Raw genomic sequence first — 25,302 nt, 5'->3', positions numbered from 1 at the left:
GTGTACATGCATGATGTGATCATCCGGTCCAATTGGGCCTAGAATCAATCCACAGCCCAGAAAAAAAAAAAAAAAAAAAAAAAAAGGGGAAACAGAGGAGAAGACTCTCGAAGGGAGTCTTCTTCCTCCTCTCACCGGCTCCCAATCGGAGTCGGAGAGCCCCCCCTCCGGCTCTATTTAAAGAGGAGAATCCTCCTCTCTCCCTCTCACCGAAGATTCGAGACCCAGTCGGCGGCAATCGCCGGAAAACCACCGCGGAGACCATCTCTGTGCCATCCTTTTTGCTCGCCGGAAAAGCCTCGCCGGCGTCGAAGGTGAGCCTCCTCTCCTTCCTCTCTTCTCCTCCTTTCTCCCCATGCCCGTGTGCACGATCGCCGGCGATCGGAGTCGCCGGATTTCTTGGAGAAAGGGATTCGGTCCCTTTTGAATGTGTGGGCGTCGGTGGCCGCCGTCGGCCACCGACTTGGCCTTCCTCTTGCCGCAAGGTCGCCCCTCCTCCTGCCGACGGCCGCCCATGTCGGTTGCACCACCGGCCGGCCGGCCAACAGGGGATTGTGAGATCCCCTGTTTCGGCTCAATGGAAGCCCACAAGAAGAAGAAAAGAAAAAGAAGAAGAAGGAGGAAAGGAAAAAGAAAAAGAAAAGAAAAAGGAAGAAGGAAAAAAGAAAAAGAAAAGAAAAGAAAATATAAAATAGAAAAATAAAAAAAATAAAAAAAAAATAAAATAAAATAAGAAAAAAATTTTCTCTCTCTCCTCTTTCTCCCTCTTTCTCTCTCTTCTCTCTCTTTCTCTCTCTATTTTCTCTCTCTAAAAAGAAAAAGAAAAAGAAAAAGAAAGGAAAATATATATATAATAATAATAATAATAAATACATGTGAGAGAAAGTTTCTCTCATCTCTCTCTTAAGTCTTTCTCTCTTCTCTCTCTACCTTCTCTCTATATTTTCTCTCTCTAGATTTTCTTCCTATTTTCTCTCTCTAGACCTTTCTCTCTCATTATGGATTTTGTCTCTCTAGGGTCATTCTCTCTCTCTGATTGCATCACAGACCCTAGGATAAACTTGAGATGAAAATATGATGATCTGAGATCGCTCCGAAATTCGTGCAGTAGATTGGATCCCGATTCGATCTTTATTCGAAATTGATAATATCAATCATGGTTAATCCATATTAAGTCACCCTGATATGACCTCTGATGATCTCAATCATGATTGTCACTTTTGAAGGATACGAAGATTCTCTCTCCATTTTCTCTCTCTACTTTCTCTCTCATGACCGACTTTCTCTCTCTAAAAAAGATCTATGAATCCTGTATCGAGTCATGCCTTCATCTTTTAGAAGCTCATATTGACTCTAACAAGATGATCTGAAGTTGCTTTGATATCCGTGCTGTATATCAACTTCATTTGGCCATATCAAGTATTTTTCAAACCCATTATTAAAGAACCCTATTGATTGATCTTGACCTTAATTCGATCTGTGCTTCACGATTTCTTGATCAAGTCACTTAAATCTGACCCTCAGATCAGAGATCCTGAATTGCCCTGGTATCTGGATGGACCGACACATCCGGACAACAATCCTCTTTCCTTATGATTTAATCTTATTATATTTATGGAATAGAAATTGATGATGATTTGATATTTTAAATAGGATTAGCTGATTTTTTTAATAAAGTCTGAAGATCTAAGATGAACGAGGTAAGTGGATTTTATGCTCCTTATTTATTTTTAAATGATCATGCTTTTATGTAAAGAATTGCTATTGATGAAATCATAATTTTTCATAAAATAAGGATCGGCATATGTGATATGAAAAAGCATGTTTTATTATGAGCATTGATTTCATGAATATGTCTTATAAAAATAGCATGATTATGAAGCATGAATTTTATTATTTTTCTATTTATGTATATGTATGTTTTAAGAAAAAGATAAAATGATTTCAAAGGCTCTCAGATAGCTATGAATGAATCCCTTCGAGAAGGTCGACATCCGGAGCTAGCATCCACACGAAACATGGTCCTGCCAGCGGGTATAAAGTTGGCACATGAATTAAGAACTCTGTCGATTAAGAAACATGGTCCTGTCACGGGTATAATAGTGACCTTAGCACGAATGTCTGTGAGCAATGTTTTGAAACATGATATTAATACATGATGAAAATGATTTACGATTCATAATTGTGAAATATACATGATTTATGCATGCATGATGAGCTTATAACTTGTTTTATTATATGCTCTATGAAATATTTATTTTTGCAATAATTGTTATTTGCTAAATGATGCATTATCATAGAAAACTTATACTTGATCCGGTAAGAAAGCGGAAGTCTACTTACTGAGCTAGTGTAGCTCATATTCTTTTTGTTTTCTTTTTCATGTACAGAAAAATAAGGCTAGGACCGAAGGAAAGAGAATCCAGGCTTGGGGATCAGCAAAGCAAGTTTAAAAATTTTGCTCTAGGAATTTAGTTTATATTTATGGATTGTAGTCATTATGAATTTTAAGACTTGGATTATTTTATCTTTGGATTTAGATGCTCTGAACCAGTTTTGGTTTAATTAAATATTTGAATTGAACTTTATTATTACATTTATTTGTGATACACCTGTTATTATATTTAAGAAGATAAATTTTGGCTTCGTGTTATCGTGGGTCCATCCCTCGGTAGCATGGCCGTGTTATATCTCGGGTTTGGGGCGTGACATATGACATGCCTGGCTAAGTCAGGAATCCTCATATGTTGTCACCAACCCACTTCCCTCAAAGTCCAAGTCCTCCTCGGAAAGAATTCCCATTTAAGCAGGTAGACTGGCTTTCACATATCCAATATGGAATCGAGAAAGAAAAAGAAAGAGTTTAAAGCCTTTAAAAAGAATTGGCATGTAGGGAATAAAATTGCTTTTTATTTTTTAAAAATTAAATCTTTCCAAAAATCAAAACTCCAATGATCTTCTATAAAAATTTTAAATTTAAAAAAAAATATAAAATAATATCTAGATAACTTAGATTGTACAATGGGTGAGATGTCTAGTTGACTTAAATCTCATTTAGTATTGATTGTATCTATCTAAAAAAATTATAGTGGATTAAATCTTGAACTAAGGCTGCAAATGGGTTGGATTGATTGGTGACCCGACCCGATCCAAACCCATTTAAAAAGCCCATGGAGCCGAGTCGAGATCAAAATTTGGATCCGTTTCCTTTTCCAAATGGGGTCTGGAATTTTTGAATTTGGACCCGGCCCGATCCATGGAGACTTTGGAGTTAATTTGGATCTTATGATACATGACCTAACCTGATCCGATCCGACCCGATCCAGATCCAAATATAGGACCCGAATCTAGTTAGAGTGATTCACCTAAATAGGAATTTGAGCTTAGGTCAAAATTTTTCAAATCCTTCGGTCTTCCCTATCTGATTCCCAAACTAAAAATTTTTCAAATCCTTCGGTTCTTTTATCTTGATTGTTGTAACATCTATAACAATCTGAGAAGGAATGACTAGATGGATTCCTGATAACGGGCATCTCGATTACTTCTTCTGGCTTCTTGCAGGGCTCAGTTTTCTAAACCTTCTAGTTTATGTTTACCATACCATAAGATGCAAAAGCAAGAGGGCGTTTTGAATTCTAACTTTGTTTTGTTGATTTTAAGAAATTTCAGAGCATGCTCTAATGTGCACAGATATTGTGTCATCCACAGTATATATAGTCTCATTTTTAACCATGTACAACTATTTTTCTGGTATGATGTTTTAGATTGGGATAATTATATCATTATATAAAATTTATATTTTTTTTTGTGGATTTTTGAAATCTTGACTGTTCTCAAAAACTGTTTGTTTCTCTCTGTTATCCAATACAATTAATTATTAGAAGCTACAGTTGGAGGATTGGAGGAAAAAGTGATCCGATCCGATCCAAACCGGATCCGAATTGGATCCGCATTTCATGGATTGGGATCGGGTTATATATGGACCTGACCCGATCCGATCCGATTTTTTATCGAGATGGGTCTGCATCCAATATCAAGACCCGATCAAGAAATCAGATCGGATCGAGATCACTCAGGATCCGGTCCGACCCGATCCATTTGCAGGCCTATCTTGAACCAAGTCCTTTGCTTAGATTTTTACTCATTACATACAAGTATAGATCAATTGGATCTTTATACAGTCAATGCCATTTAAAGTCTTGTGTTCATTATCTTGATTTTGTTAGGATTAACCCAAATCCCTAGTCGCAACTTATATGACAATGCTCACATAGGTCGGTCTTTCAAGAATATTTGTGACATAATATACTATAGATTTTCACTATTCTTAGGCTCATTAAAAGTATAACTCAATATTTTCAAATTACTTTATCACTGATAGGAGCACTAATTATGAGAATTGGAAGAGATATACTCCGAGAATGTGCATTGACATGATCACTCAATTAACTTCATTACTACTATATTGGAACTCTTTCATAAGATCTCCAACAACAAAGATTGAATATCTATTGTCAGTGACTAAATAGGGGACTTAAGTCCCATCTCTTTCAATTCTAGGACTCCATCCTTAGATAAACTTTTAGCCATCAATTTTTTTCTTCCAATCACATAGGTTGAGGATCCTTTGGCTTAGTTTTTTTAGTCTACCATCATGATCCAAATAGATCATTAGATTCAATATGGACCATTTTGATCACCATGGATATCTAGAAGATCATCAGACTCGATGTAGATTATTTTCACTATTACGAGGATGATGTAGATCATGTTGGCCATTGTGAATAGAGCTAAATAAAATACAGGAGCAAGATCCATTATATTAAAAAGTTAAATCGTATATCAAACTTTAGAAGGTGATAACTTGATCATACGATGCGTGATTGAGATGATTTTTTTTTTAATTGAGTATCTTTTTGAGATTTATAATTTTGGGTCAATCCCTAAAAGAGCTAAGTCGGGCAAAAATTTTATTATTTTGACTTTGAAATAAGTTGGTCAAACTGAAATTTTTCTTTTCAAAAAAGATTTTGATCTAAAGTTATCTTCTAATCAAAAATAAAAAAAAGTAGAGTGATAGAAAATAAAGTTGATGCAGAAGTCAAGATCCATCTATTATAAAATTTTAGTATTTTTTATGATTTTTTATATTTTTTATATTTTTTAGAGATATAATCCTATTTAAAGTAGGAAGGGGAGTCCAATCTAAATTGCTTAAGAATGGATATCCTTTAGAATATAAGAAAAGGAATTCGATCTAAATTGTATAAAAACAGACCTCACTATTATCAATAGGATCGATGTATTTCAGTTTATGATATAAAAAATTAACCAATGAAAGTAAGGAGAATTTAAGTTTTATTTTTATAATTTTTTCATTATTTTTTTTATCTTTTGAGAGATCTGGATTAAGTGGGTGAAAGAAAATTATTCTTTTTATCGATCAGATCACATGACTTCAATGCTTTTGGTAGCCATCAGTTCACCTCCTACCTCTGCTTCCGCCACTTCCCCTCGATCCCAAGCCCACCCCTCTATTGGAGTTTTAATTTTTGAAAATATTTAAATTTTTTAAAAATAAAAACCAATCTTATACCCCATGTGTTAGTTGTATCCATTATCCAAGGCTTTAAAACTTTTTTTTTTGGGTTCTGCATTAGATATGTGAAAGTAATTCTTCTTGCTTAAAAGAAAATTCTTTCCGAAATCTAGGCCGAGCTTCGAGAGAAACAGATTGATAACCATACATGCGGCTCAGCTCGACTAGGCTGGCCATGCTGTGCATGGGTGCATCATGGGGCGTAGCTTTGGTTAATAGAAAAAGGTATAAACTAAGGAGTGTGTGGCATCAATATTTCTAAGGCTATATAAACAAACTAGTCGGGCTTGGGTTGATCCTACTACAAGGTGTTTATGCTTGGCTCACATAAGATGTAAGTCAAGCTTGAACGAGCTAACTATTGAGGTTCGCTAAATTGAGCGCCTTTAATGCTGTTTGGATATGACAACAGGCCAAAAAGCATGTCCAAAGTTAATCGGTCAATGCCCCAAGGTGTAGTCTAACCTGGTTAAGTTTATTGCATGAAAAAGGGTGAATAAGTTAACCACCTAAGCTCACTCTTCTCATTATATTTTTGCACATTCTGCAACTTATCCCCCTAATCCTGTGAATGCCAACAAACAGCGTATTATTTCAAACCTATGGTTATTTGACCAAGGAGTGGATACCAAAAGTGAAAATTTTAACCCCAGTCAGCTATTCCATGTCCAAATATAGCACATTTTTACAAGCCCTTATTGGTCGAGCTTAAGAATCTATTTGAGCTCTGCTAATTTCCTGCTTAAATGGAGTCAAAACAAGCCCATTAGCTAGCTATTCTAAGCTATTCATGAATGGTTAAGATCTTTTGCAGCTTTAGGATAGATGGGGGTGATCAAGGAGTTAGGCTCTGGTAGAAGAGGATGGTATCCTTGGTGTCATATTATCTGGAGTTAGGCCCTGTTAGAAGAGGATGGTATCCTTGGTGTCATATTATCCCAATAGAAAATATTACTGGGACAATAGGCATTGAGGAGGTGTTTGGTTGGGAAGATGGGGGTGATCAAGGAGTTAAGCTCTGTTAGAAGAGGATGGTATCTTTGGTGTCATATTATCCGGAGTTAGGTCCTGTTAGAAGAGGATGGTATCCTTGGTGTCATATTATCCCAATAGAAAATATTACTGGGACAATAGGCATTGAGGAGGTGTTTGGTTGGGAGGAGTGGAGGTCCGAAATCGGAATCAGAATCAGAATCGAATTGGAATGAAAATTTGAATTCATAAAGGAGAATAGAGATTAAGGGGGTGTTTGGTTGGGAGAAGTAGGGGTCCGAAATCGAAATTGGAAGTGACTCCCATTCCAACCATTTAGTTGGGAAGAATCCTATTTCGATTTCGATTCTGGAGTGGAATGGGAATGGCTCAATCTATATAGAACTCAATCCTTAATCTCCTCTATAGATTCAATTTTTCATTCTAATTTCGATTCTGATTCCGGTTACGAACCAAACACTTCGGGAGATTTGGCTATTTCGATTCCGATTCCAAGCCATTTCGATTCTCATTCTCATTCTGATCCTGATTGCAAATCAAACACCCCCTGAGTTCTATATAGATCGAGCAATTCTCATTTTACTTCTGAATCGGAATCGGAATGAGACTCCTCTCAATCAAATGGTTGAAATGAGAGTCATCTATTTCAGTTCTAATTTCAGACCCTCATTCCTTCCAACTAAACACCTTCTTAGATCCATGGGCATATGCACATGCACTTTAACTTATTTTTGATAGAATTGAATCCCATCTTAATTAGGATGCATGTCCTTAGCAAATCATTCACGGACTCCTACCTTAAAGGAAACAATGCACCTGCGCTGGTCATGTGCCTTCATAGTAAATCTACACTTTTAGTTATGCCATTTGTTACAGTGACAACGTGACATACAAATCCACTATATCTATAAAAATGGAACTATTTCCTGAATAAAAATTTCATAAATCAAAAGAGAGATCATAGCCATTAATCGTCTCTCCCTCGCTCGCAAGCGACTAACGGTGGTGGCACAAGCTGGGCCCTGTTTGGATGCTTCTTGCGATGGCTGGGGCTATGTTAAACGAAATTGGCATGCACCGGGAAGTAATTTAACATTATTAATTTATTATATAAAAAGAGGATAAAATAGAACTCATTTGATTTGTGGAGAAAATAAGTTGGCTTATAGAAAGTTATTCTCCATGAATAAAATTTTGGCATATTTGATTTACCATAAAAAAAATAATTTATTATATCTATTTTTTTTAAAAAACTGTATAAAATATCTATTATATTCTTAATATATATAAGGCCATATTCTTTATTCTTAAACTTTATATAAATAATACTATTATATTTATATTAATATAAATATAATATAAATATATTATAATATAATATTAGTTCATAATAATTTATTATATTAATATAATACTAATATATTAATTTAATATTAATATTTTAATATAAAAATTTATTAATATTGATATAAATATAATATTATATTAATATAAATATTAATAAAAAATATTATATTAGTATAAATATTAAAATAATTTTAAAATATAATAAATATTATATTATTAATATAAATAAAAATATTATATTATATTCATATAAATATTAGGATAATATTAATATGAAGACCTTGGCATATATCACTATTCATTATTTCATCCTAACATCCCATGATATTTTGCAAAATCTTAATTATGAATTTTAAAAAGATATTTTTTGAACGAAAAAAGTATCATCAATTTTCATTCCATGAAAATTTCTAAAATCTATTTTTTTCAAGAATTTTCACTTCTCATGAAATATGGGAAGTGTCTTCCCATGTGAAGAGATTTTTTCTTATTTTCTTTCTTCTTAAAATTTCAACCAAACAAGAGATCTCCTCTTCACTTTCTAGGAATTGTGTCCTCCTCCATCTATTCTCCATGAAGAAAATGAGTCCATAAAATCTAACCCCACTTCCAAAACTTATCCCATAAATCTAGGACAGAAAATGGACTCAAGTCAGCCCAAGGGCCGTTAAGTTGGGCCAACTTAAGGTCAAGCTATGGGGTTTCATGCCATATTTGGGCTTAAACAGAAAGGCCATTTTTTCTGATCAGACTTGGGTTCAAATATATCATTGGCTCAATTCAAGGCCAACCTGATCTTCTACTTGGACAAGACCTAAAATGGAGCCCGAATTCAAGTCTAAATAAATTTCAAACCACGCATCATCTTTCCTTAATTCTTTGGGCCATAACTATTGAATATTAGTGTTTTCAAGCTTTTATAAATTCTTCCGAAACCATCATAATTGGATGCGAATGTCTTAAAATTATAAAAAATTTGAATTGTCAGTGAGAAATCTATTTGTGATTCAATGAAACACAGTTCACTCCACAAATTCAAGTTTACGCAATCATACTCCGATCGGACTTAGAGTCCCAAAAAAATCTCCAGCCCCGCACAAGCCCTACCAAAGTTAACCATAGTGAATATAACTAGCTCATGGATAGGAGTGATGGGAAATGATCCATTAATTTATTCAGCTTCCGGTTGAACTATATAAACCCATCTCTAGATGTGGCTAGCCTTGATTTTGTTCCGAAAATCGATGGCTGCACTCGTCCATGCAAATTTGGTTTCGCAGGCTCTCCTCCTCACTAGACGGAAGGCGGCCAAATGTTAAAGCGAAACGGTAACACGAAGCAGCTCGAAAGGAATGATCCAGATCTCCTCGTCGCCCTCGAGGCAAGCCCTTTCCCTCCCTTCCCTACCCTCACAGAACCTGCTCATAGAACTCTTCTTCCGTGGCTCTCGTAATGGATCCCATTGCCCTTTTCCCTGTTCTATATCGGGGGATTTATATCCTTGTTGGAAAGATCTGTTTGTGATTCAAAGATCTTGTTCTCGATTTGTGTCATGGGTTTCGGAGGCTGTGGGCATGATTATTTCTTGATCTTTGCTGTATGGGTTCAGTTTCTTTTTCCTTTTCTCCTTTGTGATGATGCTGTCTCTGGATTTTCATGGATCCGCTTTCATTCGAGTATGATATGTCGTTTTTTTGTTATAATTACGCATCCGTGATCGAAAAAGCTTACTTTCTTTGACGTAATTCCATGACATTCAGAAAATTATTGGAAAAATTAGTTTTGAAATCATGTTAAAAATATAAGTTAATCTTTGGAAAATTTTATTATATGGTTTGAAAAGCAAAATAGCAAATGGGTATGCCTAGAACAGAGGCGTGTCAGGGAGAAACTGAAATAACCTAACAAAGTTTTATTATGTTTCATGGGTGGTTCTTTGTACTTCAGAGATGGAATTTTGGGATTTCATTGTGAACCAAGAATCATAGCCATAATCATAACCACTAAGCTGCATCCCCTTTATGTGGGCCATGTCTATGATCATATTAATTTTTTGTCACATTTCCAATGACCTTAATGTAGGTTTTCTAGACCTTCTTTCTTATACGGTTCAATTCTGTATCCATCTTTTCGAGTTACTTGTTTGATGCAGTTAGTTATTTGGTGCTTTGTAAAGTGTATGATTTCCAATAAGGGAAGCAAATGATGAACAACAATCCAATGAGGGTTACAAAGTAAATTGCGGAAATCTCATCAAGGTAAAGGGTTTGAGAGGTCTTATACTAAAAAAAATGGGGTATGAGCAGGTTTACTGAGTCCCCACCCTTGAGATAGTTAACATTTGAATAACACATTTGTTTTTAAGTCATTCCACAGTGCCCAATCAAATTTTATCAACAAATGCACTCGTGAGGGACATTGAGAGAAATACTGGGAGGAGAATTTCGACTTCAAGGAGGGTTATCCTTACACTTAAATCAAAATGCATAAAAATTGGGAGTGATGGAAAATTTATATACTTGAAAAATGCTATTTGTTAGAACAACATGGAGTTCGCTTATAATGTTTTTATTGGTTTCAATGAAACATCTTAAAAATAAAATATCTGAGAAAATAAAAATACATATAGATCCAGTGAATTCAGAAAACAGCAGAAAACTAAAATTAGTATCATTTAAAAAGCGGATAGGTATTATTTTGAATCATAAACATACCATTTATTAAAAGGTTTTACACAATATATATTCTAGCAAAATAACATCAGCATGTACATATAGTCATAAGCATTCATGTCAAAATTTAAGCAGTACTTGATTTTTCTAGTTATAAATAGAGATAAAGAATATCATCTTGGTTTTTTTTGGTGTTCAAAAAATATGGGGATTTGGAAGATCTTGCTTTTTTACATGTTGAAGTGTCAAGAAACTACTATTTCCATGGTAATAGTTTTTGAAATTCAGAATTTTGAATGTTTATAAATGCTTTCATCTGTTTGGGATTTCATGAAATGTAAAGTGGATCTTGCTTAACCGTTGTGAGTTTTAGTGTTTTACCATCAAACTTTGCCTTTCCCAGATCTTCTTAAATTGAAGACAATATGGTTCTGAATCATCTTGAAGCTGACAGAATTCTAGTTTGAAATTTAGAGAAAAGTGCTTTTCTTTAAAAGCTATATTTGTCAGTGTCACCTCAAAAAGACAAACAAATGATAAAACACCATTCAGTCAATTTTGACTGGAGTGGGCTGCAACCACCATAACTAGACTGAAACTGTTCAGATTCAGATTTCTATTGAAATTCTGATAGAAACCAAAAGCATTTTGATTGTGATGCTTTTGTTTGGTCGAAAATTATAATCGTGCTTCATGAGTGCACTTTAATGGACAACTTTCTTGCTTGTACTTTGTGTGCAGATTTACCAAATACCTTGTTGAATATTGTTATGTAATACTTTTGGGTGGTTTCTTCTCTCAAGCCTATTTTCTCAAGTTTATTTTAATAATGAGAATATTTATCTGCCTTTGTACAACAATATGTTTTTTTTTTTTCCTATTAACATATCATCATTATTTATCAGGTTTTGCCCTTAGTACCACTAGAAATTTAGCATAAAAATCTTGTGAGGCAAGGAGGATTAATGATGGAGAGAAGTGAAACCTTTGATTTAATTCTAGATATCTGATAGCACAGCCCTGTAAGTGATTGTATTTCTTTAGTTCTTATTTCATTGATATTTGACTCATTTTCTTATTGCGAAGGTTCTAGGTCGTGTTTGTGTTCACCTTCTATGTTTTCCATGAGATCTTCAGTTTTTTTTTTAATGTGAATGTGTTTTCATAAGTCTCTTTGAATAATTTGGTGACATTTATAAGCTTGAGGTCAATGCTTGCTGAAGACATGCTGTCCTTGACGTAAACTTGTGGTCGACTTCTTGGTTTACACTTTGGCATGTAATTACTTTTCATGACTTCCTATATTCTGGCTAATTGAATGAATTGATGCCTTAAACCTTAAATGATCTTTGCTGTGATTGATAAGAGATCTCTGCAAATTCCAAACAGATAATTGAACAATCTTGATTGTGATCCTCAATTCTTTATAGTTTCTAATTTTCTATACTCTCTAGGTCCACCTTAAAGGAATGGCCTAGTTGACATATCATCTAAAAAAGATTCTGTGGTTGGTAAAACAATCATCTGCATACTGAACTAGTGATGACAGATCGCAATATAACATAATATGCTCTACTCAGTTAGTTATTTTAAGTAGATTTTTATTTAATCAAGGAATGGAAACCAACCAAGTTAACTTTCCAGAGGTTAAGTGAAGGCAGCTGGAGAGCAGGATGCTTTCTTTTATTAATGATTAACTAAGATAATTTCAGTTATTAATAGATTTTCACTTAGAACTGTTTGGGTATTCATAAATATAATGCTTATATGCAGCTTTCCATGTAAAATAAAATTGGAATATGGAAAATAAATCATAAAATGGTATCCAGAGTCAACCTTTCCTGAAATGCATATGTTCATGCTTTCCTTGCCCACTCTCTCCTTCACTAGCTACAATCAATTGGCTGCCAAGATTACACAACTGTGGATTTGTGCCCAGAAACTATAAGCTGCCCTTTTACTGTAGCTACCACGCACTCAAATGCAAGACATATGTTTTTTTCCGCTGTTGTATTTTACTGTATTTTCTGCTTCCATCTATCTTTTCTTTAAGGTGCCGAAGGATGATAGAAAATAAGGATTAACTTTTATCGTGTTTATAGCTTGATTATATCTGAATTTTGTAAGCTTAATAGTGTTTTCTTTGTAAGATTGAGTTCTAGACATTTGCTAGTGCAACAGTCTTGCACTTTGAGTGTGGGCCTTGGCGCAACAACAAGCTTGCTTCATTGTGAGTTGGGTGTTATGAGTTGGAAACATGGAAACAGCCTTTCTCTGGCAGGGGTGAGGCTGCATACATCTAACCCTCCTTAGATCCTACAGTGGTGGGAGCCTTGTGCACTTTGTACAGTTTATAATTAGATGTTTATCTGTTAAAAAGGAAGTTATATTTCATACAAAGGAAGCTTAAGATAAACTAATAAAAGCCTTCCCCTAGTATTATTCTTCCCTTAAGGACTCGTGTTGTTCACATGCTAAGAGTTTGCTGAAGGAGAGATTCTATTGCAGAATCACCCTAGAAATTATTGTGATGTTGAGTTCTACGTGCAGTGGAGTTAAATTTCTTTAAGAATAGGAACCCCTTTTTCTTTTATATTCTGTCTTTTTTCGGTACTAGACTAGAAATTTACACCTGATATTGGACATAATATTCCTGTTTTTTCATCAAAAAAAAAAAAAAATTCCTATTTATATGAAGTTTTAATAATTGTCGACTATGAACTGCTCCATGATTGAAATTGGAACTTGATGCTAGACTTTCAGTGCTGAAATTACTAATCATAAAGGACTACCAAGGATATATGAGATCTGATAGCCCTATTATCAGTTCTTCATCAGGACCCTTCTACATATCACTCTTACATGTTTTATCACATTGAAGCAGCATTTCATTTGAGCATACAGCCTATAACTCAAATGCTTCTTTGCTTTCCCTCAGTGCCCTTTTCTCTCGTCTTTTGCATTATTACAACATGGTCTTCTTTACTGATTATTTTTGCATGCTTGCACATACACAATGCTGTTCTGCAAGACCCAGATTCTATCACTAAATCATAGGAACTAATTACATCTGAATATCATAACTTGAGTCAACTTGAAGCTAGATCAAATCCTGAAGGAAGTCTAAATATTCAGAACTTGATGAGTAAATCATTTTATCAACTATACAGAAATTCTTTTGAGTGTCGTACTTCAGCATGGCTCTTTCTAATATAATTACTTCCTCATAAATAAATGTATTTATCTATATGACTTGCATTCTACCCTCTACATGTAGACTCTTTCCAACTCTAGGGGAATCCATGGATTTATGAATCGCATGTCTCTAAGCTGCCAGCTTGGCACTGGCACAATATGTACCGTGCCATGCTGTGCCAGTGCTTAGCACACTTGGCATGCCAAGCACTAGGAAACATTTAGTATGGTGCCAGTAAGGCCTCGACACAGTATGTAATGTATCACATTGACCAAATTTCTTCTTCACCAAATACCAAGGACCATATAGGTCATAGGGGATGTGAATCCACCTGCCCAATAGTTTTTTCCTTTTTGTGTCTGTATTTATTTATGCATGAAACAACTCATGCTGGTTGACACTTTAATTCATGTGGGAGTCTTAGACAGTTATTTTCTTGTTTCACGACTTCATAGTTATTGAGATAGATGTGATTACCTGCCAAAAAGCCTTGAAAAATTAAAACATTATCCATATATGTTTTGGCATATTGATTGCCTAGTTGTTGGAATAAAAGGTTTTTGAGATCATGATCCTTGAAAAAGTAAGTGACATTAGCACAGAAATTGTGTACATACAACATGAGTCAAAGGCAAATTATAAGAAGTCTAGCTTCTCCCACCCTTCTCTTCTTTGCCCCTAGCCATCCCTAAATCCTATACAATCCCAACAATCTCTATCTTTTACTATGATATGTTTGATAGATCTCTTTGATAATCTAAACTGTACCAACTTAAAAGAAGGATATGAAGGATCTTACTCATAAGATGAATTTATGTGGTTGCAAAAATTTTGCTGGGTGACTCTGGTTGAATGGAATATTTGGTCTTCTTGTTGTTATAACATAGTAATCCAAGATTTATAGTTTATCTTTCAAGTTCGGTTGTTATGCATTATTTTTTGGCTTTTCTTGTACATGGCTGTTCGTAGTGTGCTTTCTTGAATAGAAGCAACAGATCATTTTGCTATTGGAAGGGATTTTTTTTGACATCTCAAGAACCAATCTGATCCAACCTGATTTTGGTTGGATGGGTTCAGCTTGGTTCCAACAAGGATTGTTTCAGTTTCACTTCCAAAACTGAGAACTGATTGGGATGGGTCTGATACTTAGTTGGCCCCTAACTGGAACTAATCCGACATCTAGAATCATTCTGATCGAGGTCTTATCATTCAGAATCTTCTACTTGGCGCATGGAATCTACTTTGAATTCTCTCCAAAAATTTGTCTTTCCCACCTAGTTGCAAGGTTCTTGCTTGTTCTAAGGACCCTTGACCTCGATATATCTGCTTCTTTGCAGCCACAGACAAATCCTCCAGTTCCCTAATTAAGCAGCCATCTCATGCAACCTTTCCCTATTCAAGCAGTTAAGATCTAGATGTAAAATTCCGAACTTTTTTTTTTTTTAAATCAAAGCTGACCAAAATCTAAAAGAATAAGTGAAACACATTTCCTTTTTCCCCCATCAAATTGGTCAAGGAAAAATTGCAAACTAATTTGTAGATGTATCTTTGTATATGGTAAATTTGAATCTCTGGCTTGGGTATCTTGAATTGGGCTTTCTGGCAGATAAGAAGCAAAATTGTCATTGCCCTTCCTGTTAGTACTAACCTTTATTTTCTTTATTGCAAAGAAAAAAGAGGTTATCATCTTTGTGACCTTTTCAAGTGTTTAATAAAAATTTTTTGTGTTTGCATTTAGGGAAAGGGAAAAGGTAAGCTGAAAATGCTGGAGATATTTATATAGGCCTCCACTGTTAGCCCCAAAAACTATCAACTGTAGGTTTGTGACCTGTTGTAAGTTTGCAGGCCGGTGGTTTCCTCTCAATGCTGCAGCTTATATGTTTGTGTACGTATGGAATTGATTAATATTTTGTTAATGATTTCCACAGCTCTTCTACGAAAGATGGCACAAGTGATGGTTTATGATGGATACCCACATTTAACAGATATTTTCATTTTTCTCTGGAAAAATTGCGAAATCTGCATGATTTAGATTAATGTTGAACATTTGATCGCATGAAAATGCGGTGAAGATATGTTGGGTGTTTCAGGAACTTGGTTCGACTTTTCTAGTATGGTGGTATTAAGTACACGTAGAGATTCAGTTTAGAATCTGTAGCTTATTGGTTTATTTGGCTATCAGAATATCTCTCCGGATTCATGATAAGTTTCCTTGGTCTCAATAAGAAAAAACGGGTCTCAATAAGAAAAAGTAAACATGATAAGTTCCTAAAAGACTTGTAATCTACTCAAGGTTGACTGTGATAAATATACAAATACATAATTCATTTTGTAACAACAAAATAACAAAGAAAATCATTGACTTTGTTTTCTGAATTGCTATTATTTTAATGAGTCAAGGATTCAAGGTATGGAGAGCTAAAGAGGCTGTATCTATCTGAGTTGTTGCATTCCCTTCTTTGTTGTCAGATTTAAGCATATAGCTGACTTTGACATTCCAATGTTGGACCACCGATAAACATTTTTCATGGGTTGGTTGCTGTTATCCAGTGCATGAACCAATTTTGATGTTAACTTATCTCGTCTGGAGAGGATATATGCCCCGTCATTAGCTGTCTTTAAGTTGATGAGCCGAAAGGCAGTGAGTTAAATAGACATGGTTTCTGAATTGCTTGCTGGCAGCAACAAAATGGTATATAAAGCATGGATCCGTTGACAAGCATTTAAGCCAAAAGATCCTGTGCACGTTTCTTCATGTTCGCCACATAACGAAAGAAACAACCGACCAAGTTGCAATAAAAGCCTGGTCGGCACCGGCAGATGGCAGCTTCCTTCAACTATCTTAAAGCGGAAAAGCATGATCCGGTGTAGACCATGTGGAGGTTTTTCAGTTTCCTTTTCTTCTGAATTCTCTCCTAACACCAATCTTTCTTTGTGTGCAAGGCAGGAAAAGGTTTCATCCGGAAGCAGTCAAGTTGCGCCCAACGTTTCACACCCGAAGCCACTGGAAGCTTTCAAGCAAGCGGGAGGCTGCTTCCTTGAAGTCTCTCTTTTTAGATGTAAAAGCGCTTCCTCTGGCGGTCTTAACATGAGGATCCAACTCAGAGTACGCCTTCTAGATTATTAAAGAAATAGTTCGGAGAAAGGGATTGTTGTACGTCATCCCCCTTCGACTTGGAGGCAAAGGAAACTATTTATTCTGGAAGCCCAGCAGGAGGAACAAACAGCCCCCTATCGATAGATTGGAGACGCGCAAACAAGGAGGAGAAATTCCGAGGAAGGGATGACGACGAAGCAACACAACGGCGAGAGAAGTCTTCCCAAGAGGATCATCCTGGTGAGGCATGGAGAGAGCCAGGGGAACTTGGACATGGCGGCCTACACGACCACCCCGGATTATAGGATCCCCCTCACCAGGCTGGGCGTCGAGCAGGCCCGGGCGGCAGGGCGGCGGATCCGGCATGTGGTGTCGGACGGCGGGCAGGCGGCGAACTGGAAGGTATACTTCTACGTGTCACCCTATGAACGGACACGGTTGACGCTGAGGGAGATTGGCAGGGCGTTCTCGAAAAAGAGGATCATTGGGGTGAGGGAGGAGTGCAGGGTCAGGGAGCAGGACTTCGGGAATTTCCAGGTGGAGGACAGGATGAAGGTGATCAAGGAGACCCGGGACAGGTTCGGCCGCTTCTTCTTCCGTTTCCCCGAGGGCGAGTCTGCTGCCGATGTCTACGACCGTGTCGCCAGTAACTCCCTCCCTCCATCCCTCTCTCTATCTCTCTCTCTTGCCATGTTTGATGTTTTAGAAGCTTTCTGGGTCGGGGGGGATCTGTCTGACTGTTTCAAACCAAGAGACAAAAAAAGAAAAGAAAAAAGGCTGTTGACCACTTACTTTGACCTAGGGATGGAGAATGATATCCTCCTGATGAGGACGAAGCGAACGGCATCGGTGATCTTGCAGCTAAAGGCAGTGGAGGGTGGGGGAGGATGGGTTGGAGAGCGAGAAGTGGGCATTCATGGATTACAAGGGGTAGCTGGTTTTGACGAAGCGGTCAGTGAGGACAGTGGAGGTGGTGAAGGAGGGGCGGCAGTTGGCGAAGGATGGTCGGCTGCTGCTGAGGTTGGCATTGGAGTCTTAGCTACTGCCGAGGGCCGCCCTCTTGGGGAGGTCGGTGCTGGAGGCCTTGGATAACTCCCAACGTCCTTCCTCCTTTGAGCGTCACATGCGGAGCTGCTCTCCGTATATCGGGAGGTAGATGGTGACTGAGGATGTAGACAATGCTTGTGGAGGGTGTCATTCCCTGTAGAGAGAAAATTGAGTGCTTGGCGGAGAGGAGCGGCGCTTGGGGGGCAGAGGATGCTCAAGAGAGTGTCAAAGGGTGGAGAGCTCGACGGAACGGAGTGACACTTCGGAAAGAGGGTATCTAGGAGAAATTATTGATTAGATGATGTACTGGTTTGTTATTGGATGGTACAAAGTAACGTGGTAGAACTATTCAAACCAATAATTTCTTTGTCATCTGAGGTTCCATCTCATGAGATGGGTTGGAGCTCTCTCTTCCCCTTTTTTTTTCCCTATGCTGAGATGGCTTGATAGATATATGTGGTGGAAAAGAATTGGCTTGGTGTACCGCCAAGTTGATAACAGACTTAGGATATAGTTTCTCCTGGGAGAGGCGGCTCTTTGTTTAAAAATGATAAAAAAAAAAAAAGATGTTGACCACTGCCTATAGGACCAAATTATTTTGACTCTTTTAGTAGGTTAGGTTCAATTCCAATAGGTGTTGACCCTTGATTCAGTCCGATTAGTTGGTATTCCAATTCTGTGAGCGCTACGTTAAATCTGTCTGGGGACTTGAGTTTGATCCCAGGGAGACATTCTTAATATGTATGACATAAGTGGGATTGGTGTAATCCATAATAGTTGTTGCCAAATGCCATGGATGGTCTAGTATTCAGTTCCAAGTAAACACTAGTGGGCCTAAGAAAACCCCAGAATATTTTCCATAGTTTTATAGAATAGTCAAAATTTTGAAAACCTATATTTCATATTTGATTATGATTTCTAATATTTCTACTGAAATAGCTGCGGGAGTAGTAGGGAGCCGAGGAGCCATTGCTCTGTTCCGATTTCCTCTTCCTTCTTTTCCCGTAGCTGCTTGTCAGATTGCTATTAAATAATATTATTTAAATCAAAAAAGTGATACTGTCAATTTAAGGTCATTATGACTGTCAAATAATGTAATTGCTATGGTCAAAACACATTATACAATGGCCCTTACTTCAACAAAACTGATGAGGGTAAAAATGTAAGTATGCTTGTCATTGTGTTTATGTAGGCCATTATTTTACCACTGATTTGTTTAAAGTTACTCTTACTTGGGACAAAATGATAATTATAATTAGGGGAGTGGGAATTTAGTTCTTCTGACTGTTTTGTCATATTCCTTTTGATACTCCAAATGCATCCAAATCTTTTAGATCATGCTAATTTAGCTGCTTCCATCTAATACAATAGAGCTAAGGTGTCTGTGGATTTGGTTGCAGACTTCATGGAGTCGTTGTGGAGGGACATAGACATGAAGAGATTTGGTCAGGTTGACCACTCGGACACCAACCTCATCATCATATCACATGGCCTTGCTTCAAGGGTGTTCCTCATGAAATGGTTCAAGTGGTCCGTCGATCAATTTGAGAGGCTAAACAATCTTGGCAATTGTGAGTTTCGAGTGATGCAGTTAGGCCCTGGGGGAGAGTACAGCCTTGCAATCCATCATACGAGGGAGGAGCTTGAGCAATGGGGCCTCTCATCGGAGATGATCACCGATCAGCAATGGCGGGCCACTGCCAATCGGGGCAGCTGGAATGAGGACTGCCCTTGGTATCTTAATTCCTTCTTTGATAATCTGAAGGATTCTTCGGATGAAGAGGATGGAAATGATGTTGCTTGAATTGTATTTTGATTTTCATATGTGATTCTTAGGATACTATTATTTATTGTAGTTATTATCTTTTTCAATTTCTGAATACTTTTGGCAGAACAAGAATTTTGCATTGGAATGTGAGAGGATTTTGACTACCACGATGAAGGCACTAAGCTTGGATTTTGCAAAGGTTTGTCTCAAGCCGCTGTATGAAAAACGTCATTGTGTTAAATTGATCAATATTCTATATTGAAAATGCTATGCTGCACCACTATAATCAGCATGGTAATGCCATGGTCCCCCCATAAATGGACAAGCCATCCAAAATCTCACCAAATCCGTCCTACCACATTGGATGGGAAGGGAGTATAGTGTTGCTGCATAACATTAATATTTATTATGTTCATGTATCGAAAAAATTCTACTACGTCAAAGTTCCTATAAGTTCTATCTTCTAATAAGAATCTTGACGCACAAGTCATAGCTGATGAATTTCTTGATTCAAAGGGTCGGACTCAAAAGAAGAAGAACCGAGTTAGAAATATCAAGAAATCATGCTGATTATATTTGATCCTGTCGATTTTGATACTACTTTAAAACAGTCATAATTTTTTCATTCGGTGTCAAAATCGTTATTATGATCCCATTCCGAAAAGCTATTTTTGAACCCTACAGGCCTGCGCTTCACCACTACTCTGGATTTCAGAGCCTAATTTTATTATTTGACAGATCAACAGAAATTTAAAAAAACCCTAGTCGGATTTGAAGCCTAATTTTGACTTAGTCTTTGTTCCAATTTATTTTAGATTTTTTTTTTGTTTTGAGTTAGGACTTTTACTCTATAAATAAAATCCATTGGCCAACGTTATAATTAGTTAATTCGAGATTAGTGAATAAAATTTCATAGAAGAGAGTTCTTCCTTTCTTTATCGTTTTTCTTTTGTTTCGTGCATTTTTTTTCTCTTTCCATCGAAACGTGGCCTAGGCTACGTCAGTTGATATCAAGGTTCTATCATTCTTGAGTAAAGATTCTTCCCTATAGTCCAAATGACGGATGATAGTTGCAAGAAGAATCAATCTATGAATCAGACGGTGGCAGCTCATGATGAAATCACATAGCGAGAGTAGAATCTGATGGTAGAGTGCGAAGATTTGAGAGGACAGGTGACAGATTTGATTGTGTCTTACACAATTGGAGAATCGAGATCTAAGATCTAAAGCAGAACTAGAAGATCGCAGTTCTGATGGGGGTCTTTCAGATTTTGAGAATCCGTTCCATTGGGGCATTCCCACATGCCAGTGAGAAGGTCATGGTGATTCGTTTGAGCGATCAACCTGCTGATTTGGTTTCATCAGAGTAAATCTATCTAAATATTTAGGTAGTCTATAAATAGAGATGTTCTTCGACTGGCTGGATCAAATTAAGTGTATCTTCGAGTTCAAGGAGGTACCTAATAATAAAAAGATAAAATTTGTTGTCTTGAAATTGACAAATCGAGCTTCTGCCTAGTGGCAATAGTTGAAAAAAAATCAGGAAGTACAAAAGCAAGCCAAAAATTCAAGATCGGAAGAAGATGAAGAAGGCATTGGGAGAGCAATTCCTATCCATCAACTATACGCAGTCCATGTATCAGCACTTGCAAAACCTTCAGCAAGGACCTAAATCCGTGGATGATTACATGAAAGAATTCTATCAGTTGGTTGCATGGAACGATATGTCAGAGAGTGAGGAGCAGATAGTGATGAGGTACCTTGATGGCCTGAAGCAGTAGATCCAAGATGCCTTGAAGCTCCACTCCTTATGGACGGTCAAAGAAGCATACCACCGTATTATAGTTACTAAGAAGCAGCTGCATCGCAGGCCTATGCCTAGATCTAATCCTTCCTCATAGAGCAGCCATGCGTCGAAGAATCAAGGAGATATGTGAGGTAACACAACTTCTACCCCTCTTGTTCGTAATGTTGTTGATACAAGATCCTTGAAGCAAACTCTAGTTGGATCGTCAACTCTACGGTGCTATAATTGCAGCAAGATTGGATACATGCAGAGCAAGTACAAGAAGCCTATTGGATGGTCTGAAAAATAATTATTGATTAAAGAAGAAAAACCATCAAATGAGAATTAAGAATCTACCTATGATGAAGGGGGCGATGAGGAGGATGATTCTCTACTATTTGGGAATAAAGGAGAGGCTCTAGTTGTTTGAAAAAATCTGCTTACACCAAAAAAGGAGGAGAAAGAAGATTAAAGGTGGGCCAGCATCTTCCATACATACTGCACCATCAAAGAAAAGATCTTGAAGATCATCATTGATGGAGGTAGCTGCAAAACATCATCTCTTAAGAGGCTATTTCCAAGCTGAATCTGGCAACCAAAAAACACCATCAACCATACAAGCTTTCATGGTTCCGAAAAGGGAGCGATGTAGTGGTCGATAGTCACTATCTTGTACACTTTTCAATTAGACAGAAGTACATTGATGAAGTATGATATGATGTCGTTGCCATGGATGCATGTCATCTACTTTTAGAGATGTCGTGGTAGTACAATCGCAGCGTTACTTACGATGGTCATCAGAATACCTACACATTTTGGAAGGACCATTAGAAGACTATTCTAGTATCGATGAAGAAGGAAGATTTTCCTACACTAAAGTTAGAGACCAACCACTATAAGAATTTAAAGTATTAGCGATGACATTAGTGATGAAAAACTAAGCCATCGTTAATAATAATCTTTAACCATCAAAAAAATGATCCAAAAAATTAGTCATCGCTAATAAATTTAAAATTTAAAAAAAATTAGTTATAATTATAATTATATTAATTAATTATCGATGGCTATTAGAGATGAAAAAATTTATCGTTGCTAAAAATTTTGAAAAAATTATTTAAAAATTATGAAAAAAATATTTTTTTGACAAAAATATTAGTGACAGTGATTAATTTTTAGTGACGGAAGGTTACTATTGCTAATACCTTTACCAATGGTATTAGAGACGATAAGCTTTGACATCGCTAATAATTTTGAAAAAAAATTATTTAAAAAATTATACAAAATATTTTTTGATAAAAATATTAGCAACAGCGACTTAGTTTTAGCGATGGAAGTGCCGTCGCTAATATCTTTACTGATGGCATTAGTGATGGATAACTTTGCTGTCACTAATAGTCCCTAAAATACATCTCCCCTAGCCCGTGAGAGAAAAAAATTCTCTCCTGCACCTCATCCCCTCCCCTTCTCGTAATGCCCCCCTCGCCAGTGCCTCCTCCTTCCCAATGGTTTCTCCCTTCCCGATGCCTCCTTGTCGATGGTTCTCCCTTCCCTGTGCTCCGATGTCCCACGACCCCAAGCCCGCATGATTTTTTTCCACCTCATCAGCACCTCCTTCCCGATGGTTCCCTCCCTCCCTGGCGCCTCCCTATCGGTGGTTCCCCCCTCCTTGCGCTCGGACATTCCGCGGCCCTGAGCTCATGCTTCGGCCATACCCATGGCCACCCCAACCCTGCCAACCCCGACCCCAACCTCACCACCCCAGCCCCGCAGGTCCAACCCTGCGGCCCTTGCCCCGTCGCCCCCAGTCTGCTGCCCCTGCCCCACCAGCCCGATCGTGCGGCGGTTCCCCCTCCCTGTGCTCCAGCATCCCACGGCCCCAATCCTGTGCTTTGGCCATGCCTGCGGCCGCCCCTACCCTATCGCCCCTAGCTTGCGGCCCCAACCCTGCGGCCCCTACCCCGTTGGCCCAACCCCACGGCCCGGACCCATGCTGCCTTCCCGCGGCCCCGTCCCTGCACCCTCATCTCCACAGCTGCATCCATGAGCCAACATCCCATCCCCGAGTCATCCCCTCGCACTTCAGTCCCTGCACGGCAGCCCGCCTTCTGTTGTGAGTATTAGCGACTGCTAATGCCATCACTAAAAGTTAATTTATTATTTAAATTATATTAATTAACTATAATTAGATATTAAAAATAAATAATTAATTAAAAGTATGGGACTTGGGTCTTGGCATGCAGAGTGCTCGGATCGAGGAAAGATGTCGGGCAGCATTCCAAACATGGGGTCGGGGCATGCCCTGCATGCTTGGATCTTGGGTAGGAGTGGGGGGTTTGGAGAGGTGGCCGAGGGCTCGGGGAGGCTATGATGACTGCCTGTGCGCAGTTCGCCTAAAGAGTCTAGAGAGAAATCGATGGAGGTGATGTATTTTTGTTCTTGTTGTTATAGTTGTAAGGCAAGTTTGGATGGTCTGTTACATCATAAACAACCGTTTGCAGCCACCTCATGGTTAAAGGTGTAGAAGAACTTGCAATGACTTATTTTTTAATGGCATATCTGAGCCTTCTTTTCCTCTTTCTCTTGTTTACTTTGTTGTTCTCTGATTTAAGTATCATTTTTAAGTTTTTATTTTATTTTTTTAAAAAATTTTTACTCCTAGTTTTTGGGCTGGACTTGGGTAGGGGTGGGGGGCTTGGGGAGGCGGCCGAGGACTCGAGGAGGCTATGATGACTATTTGTACGAGATGCACCTCAAGAGTTTAGAGAGAGATCGATGGAGGTGATGCATTTCTATTCTTGTTGTTATAGTTGCAAAATAAGCTTGGATGGTCTGTTACATTGTAGACAACTGCTTACGGCCACCTCATAGTTAAAGATGCAGAGGAACTTACAATGCCTTATTTTTCAATGGTAGATCTGAGCCTTCTTCTTTTCCTCTTTTCTTTGTTTACTTTGTTGTTCTCTGATTTAAGTACTATTTTTAAAATTTTATTTTATTTTTTTAAAAAATTTCTACTCCTAGTTTTCGGGCTGGGCTCAGATAGAGATGGGGGGCTTGAGGAGATGGCCAGGGGCTCGAGGAGGCTATGATGACTGCTTGTACGAGATGCGCCTAAAGAGTCTAGAGAGAAATCGATGTAGGTGATGCATTTCTATTCTTGTTGTTGTAGTTACAGGGCAAGCTTGGATGACCTGTTACATTGCAGATAACTGCTTGCAGCCATCTCATGGTTAATAGTGCAGAGAAACTTGCATTGCCTTATTTTTCAATGGCAGATCTGAGCCTTCTTCTTTTTCAATTACAATAGTTTTTCAGTTTCAATTAACTTAGTTATAGACCATTGAATTATGGGCCAATAAAATACGTCATTTTAAATCTTACATTATCATCCATAATTGTATAATTAAATCTTGCATTGCCGTCCATATATAACTTCTTTAACATTGTCCTTGATCTGCAGCAGATGTATCCCTAGACCCACCAACTGATGTCGATCCTCCATTAGAGAGATTAGATATTATATAAGATTGTTAGTTAGCATCTACAATGTATTAGTAAAAAAATAATTCTCATCCAGCAATATATGATAATGTGTTGGTTTGCTTTTATGAATGTGGTACAAAGTTAAGGTATCCCTACTCCAAGCATACAAAATACCACATTACTTTTATGAATGTGGTACAAATTTAAGGTAACATGATATACAGTGAAATAAATATGATATATAGTTATTTTATTCTGATACATAATTAATTCAATATGATATATAGTTATTTTTATTTTTAGAGATTATAGAC

At 37.4% G+C, this 25,302-nt stretch overlaps 1 protein-coding gene across 6 annotated transcripts; it reads left to right on the top strand.

The window, feature by feature from the left end:
• The first annotated feature begins 9,162 nt into the window (after positions 1-9,162).
• On the top strand, positions 9,163-19,886 carry LOC105059915 (phosphoglycerate mutase-like protein AT74). 6 transcript variants are annotated; one of them, XM_019855626.3, is made up of 3 exons: positions 9,163-9,320; positions 11,517-11,633; positions 16,755-18,312. In XM_019855626.3, the coding sequence occupies exon 3, from the start codon at positions 17,091-17,093 to the stop codon at positions 17,994-17,996; it is 906 nt and encodes a 301-aa protein (XP_019711185.1). In that variant the 5' UTR covers positions 9,163-9,320; positions 11,517-11,633; positions 16,755-17,090; the 3' UTR covers positions 17,997-18,312. The 6 variants fall into 6 exon arrangements, with proteins under 6 accessions (XP_019711185.1, XP_073100197.1, XP_073100195.1 ...); XM_073244096.1 differs by having other exon boundaries at positions 16,751-18,312; XM_073244094.1 differs by having other exon boundaries at positions 15,546-18,312.
• The last annotated feature ends 5,416 nt before the right edge of the window (positions 19,887-25,302 follow it).

The sequence above is a fragment of the Elaeis guineensis genome, chromosome 10 (assembly GCF_000442705.2).
Source record: "Elaeis guineensis isolate ETL-2024a chromosome 10, EG11, whole genome shotgun sequence".
Taxonomy (NCBI): Eukaryota; Viridiplantae; Streptophyta; class Magnoliopsida; order Arecales; family Arecaceae; genus Elaeis; species Elaeis guineensis.
The sequence above is the reverse complement of the archived record's forward strand: the minus strand, read 5'-3'. Positions and strand labels throughout refer to the sequence as shown.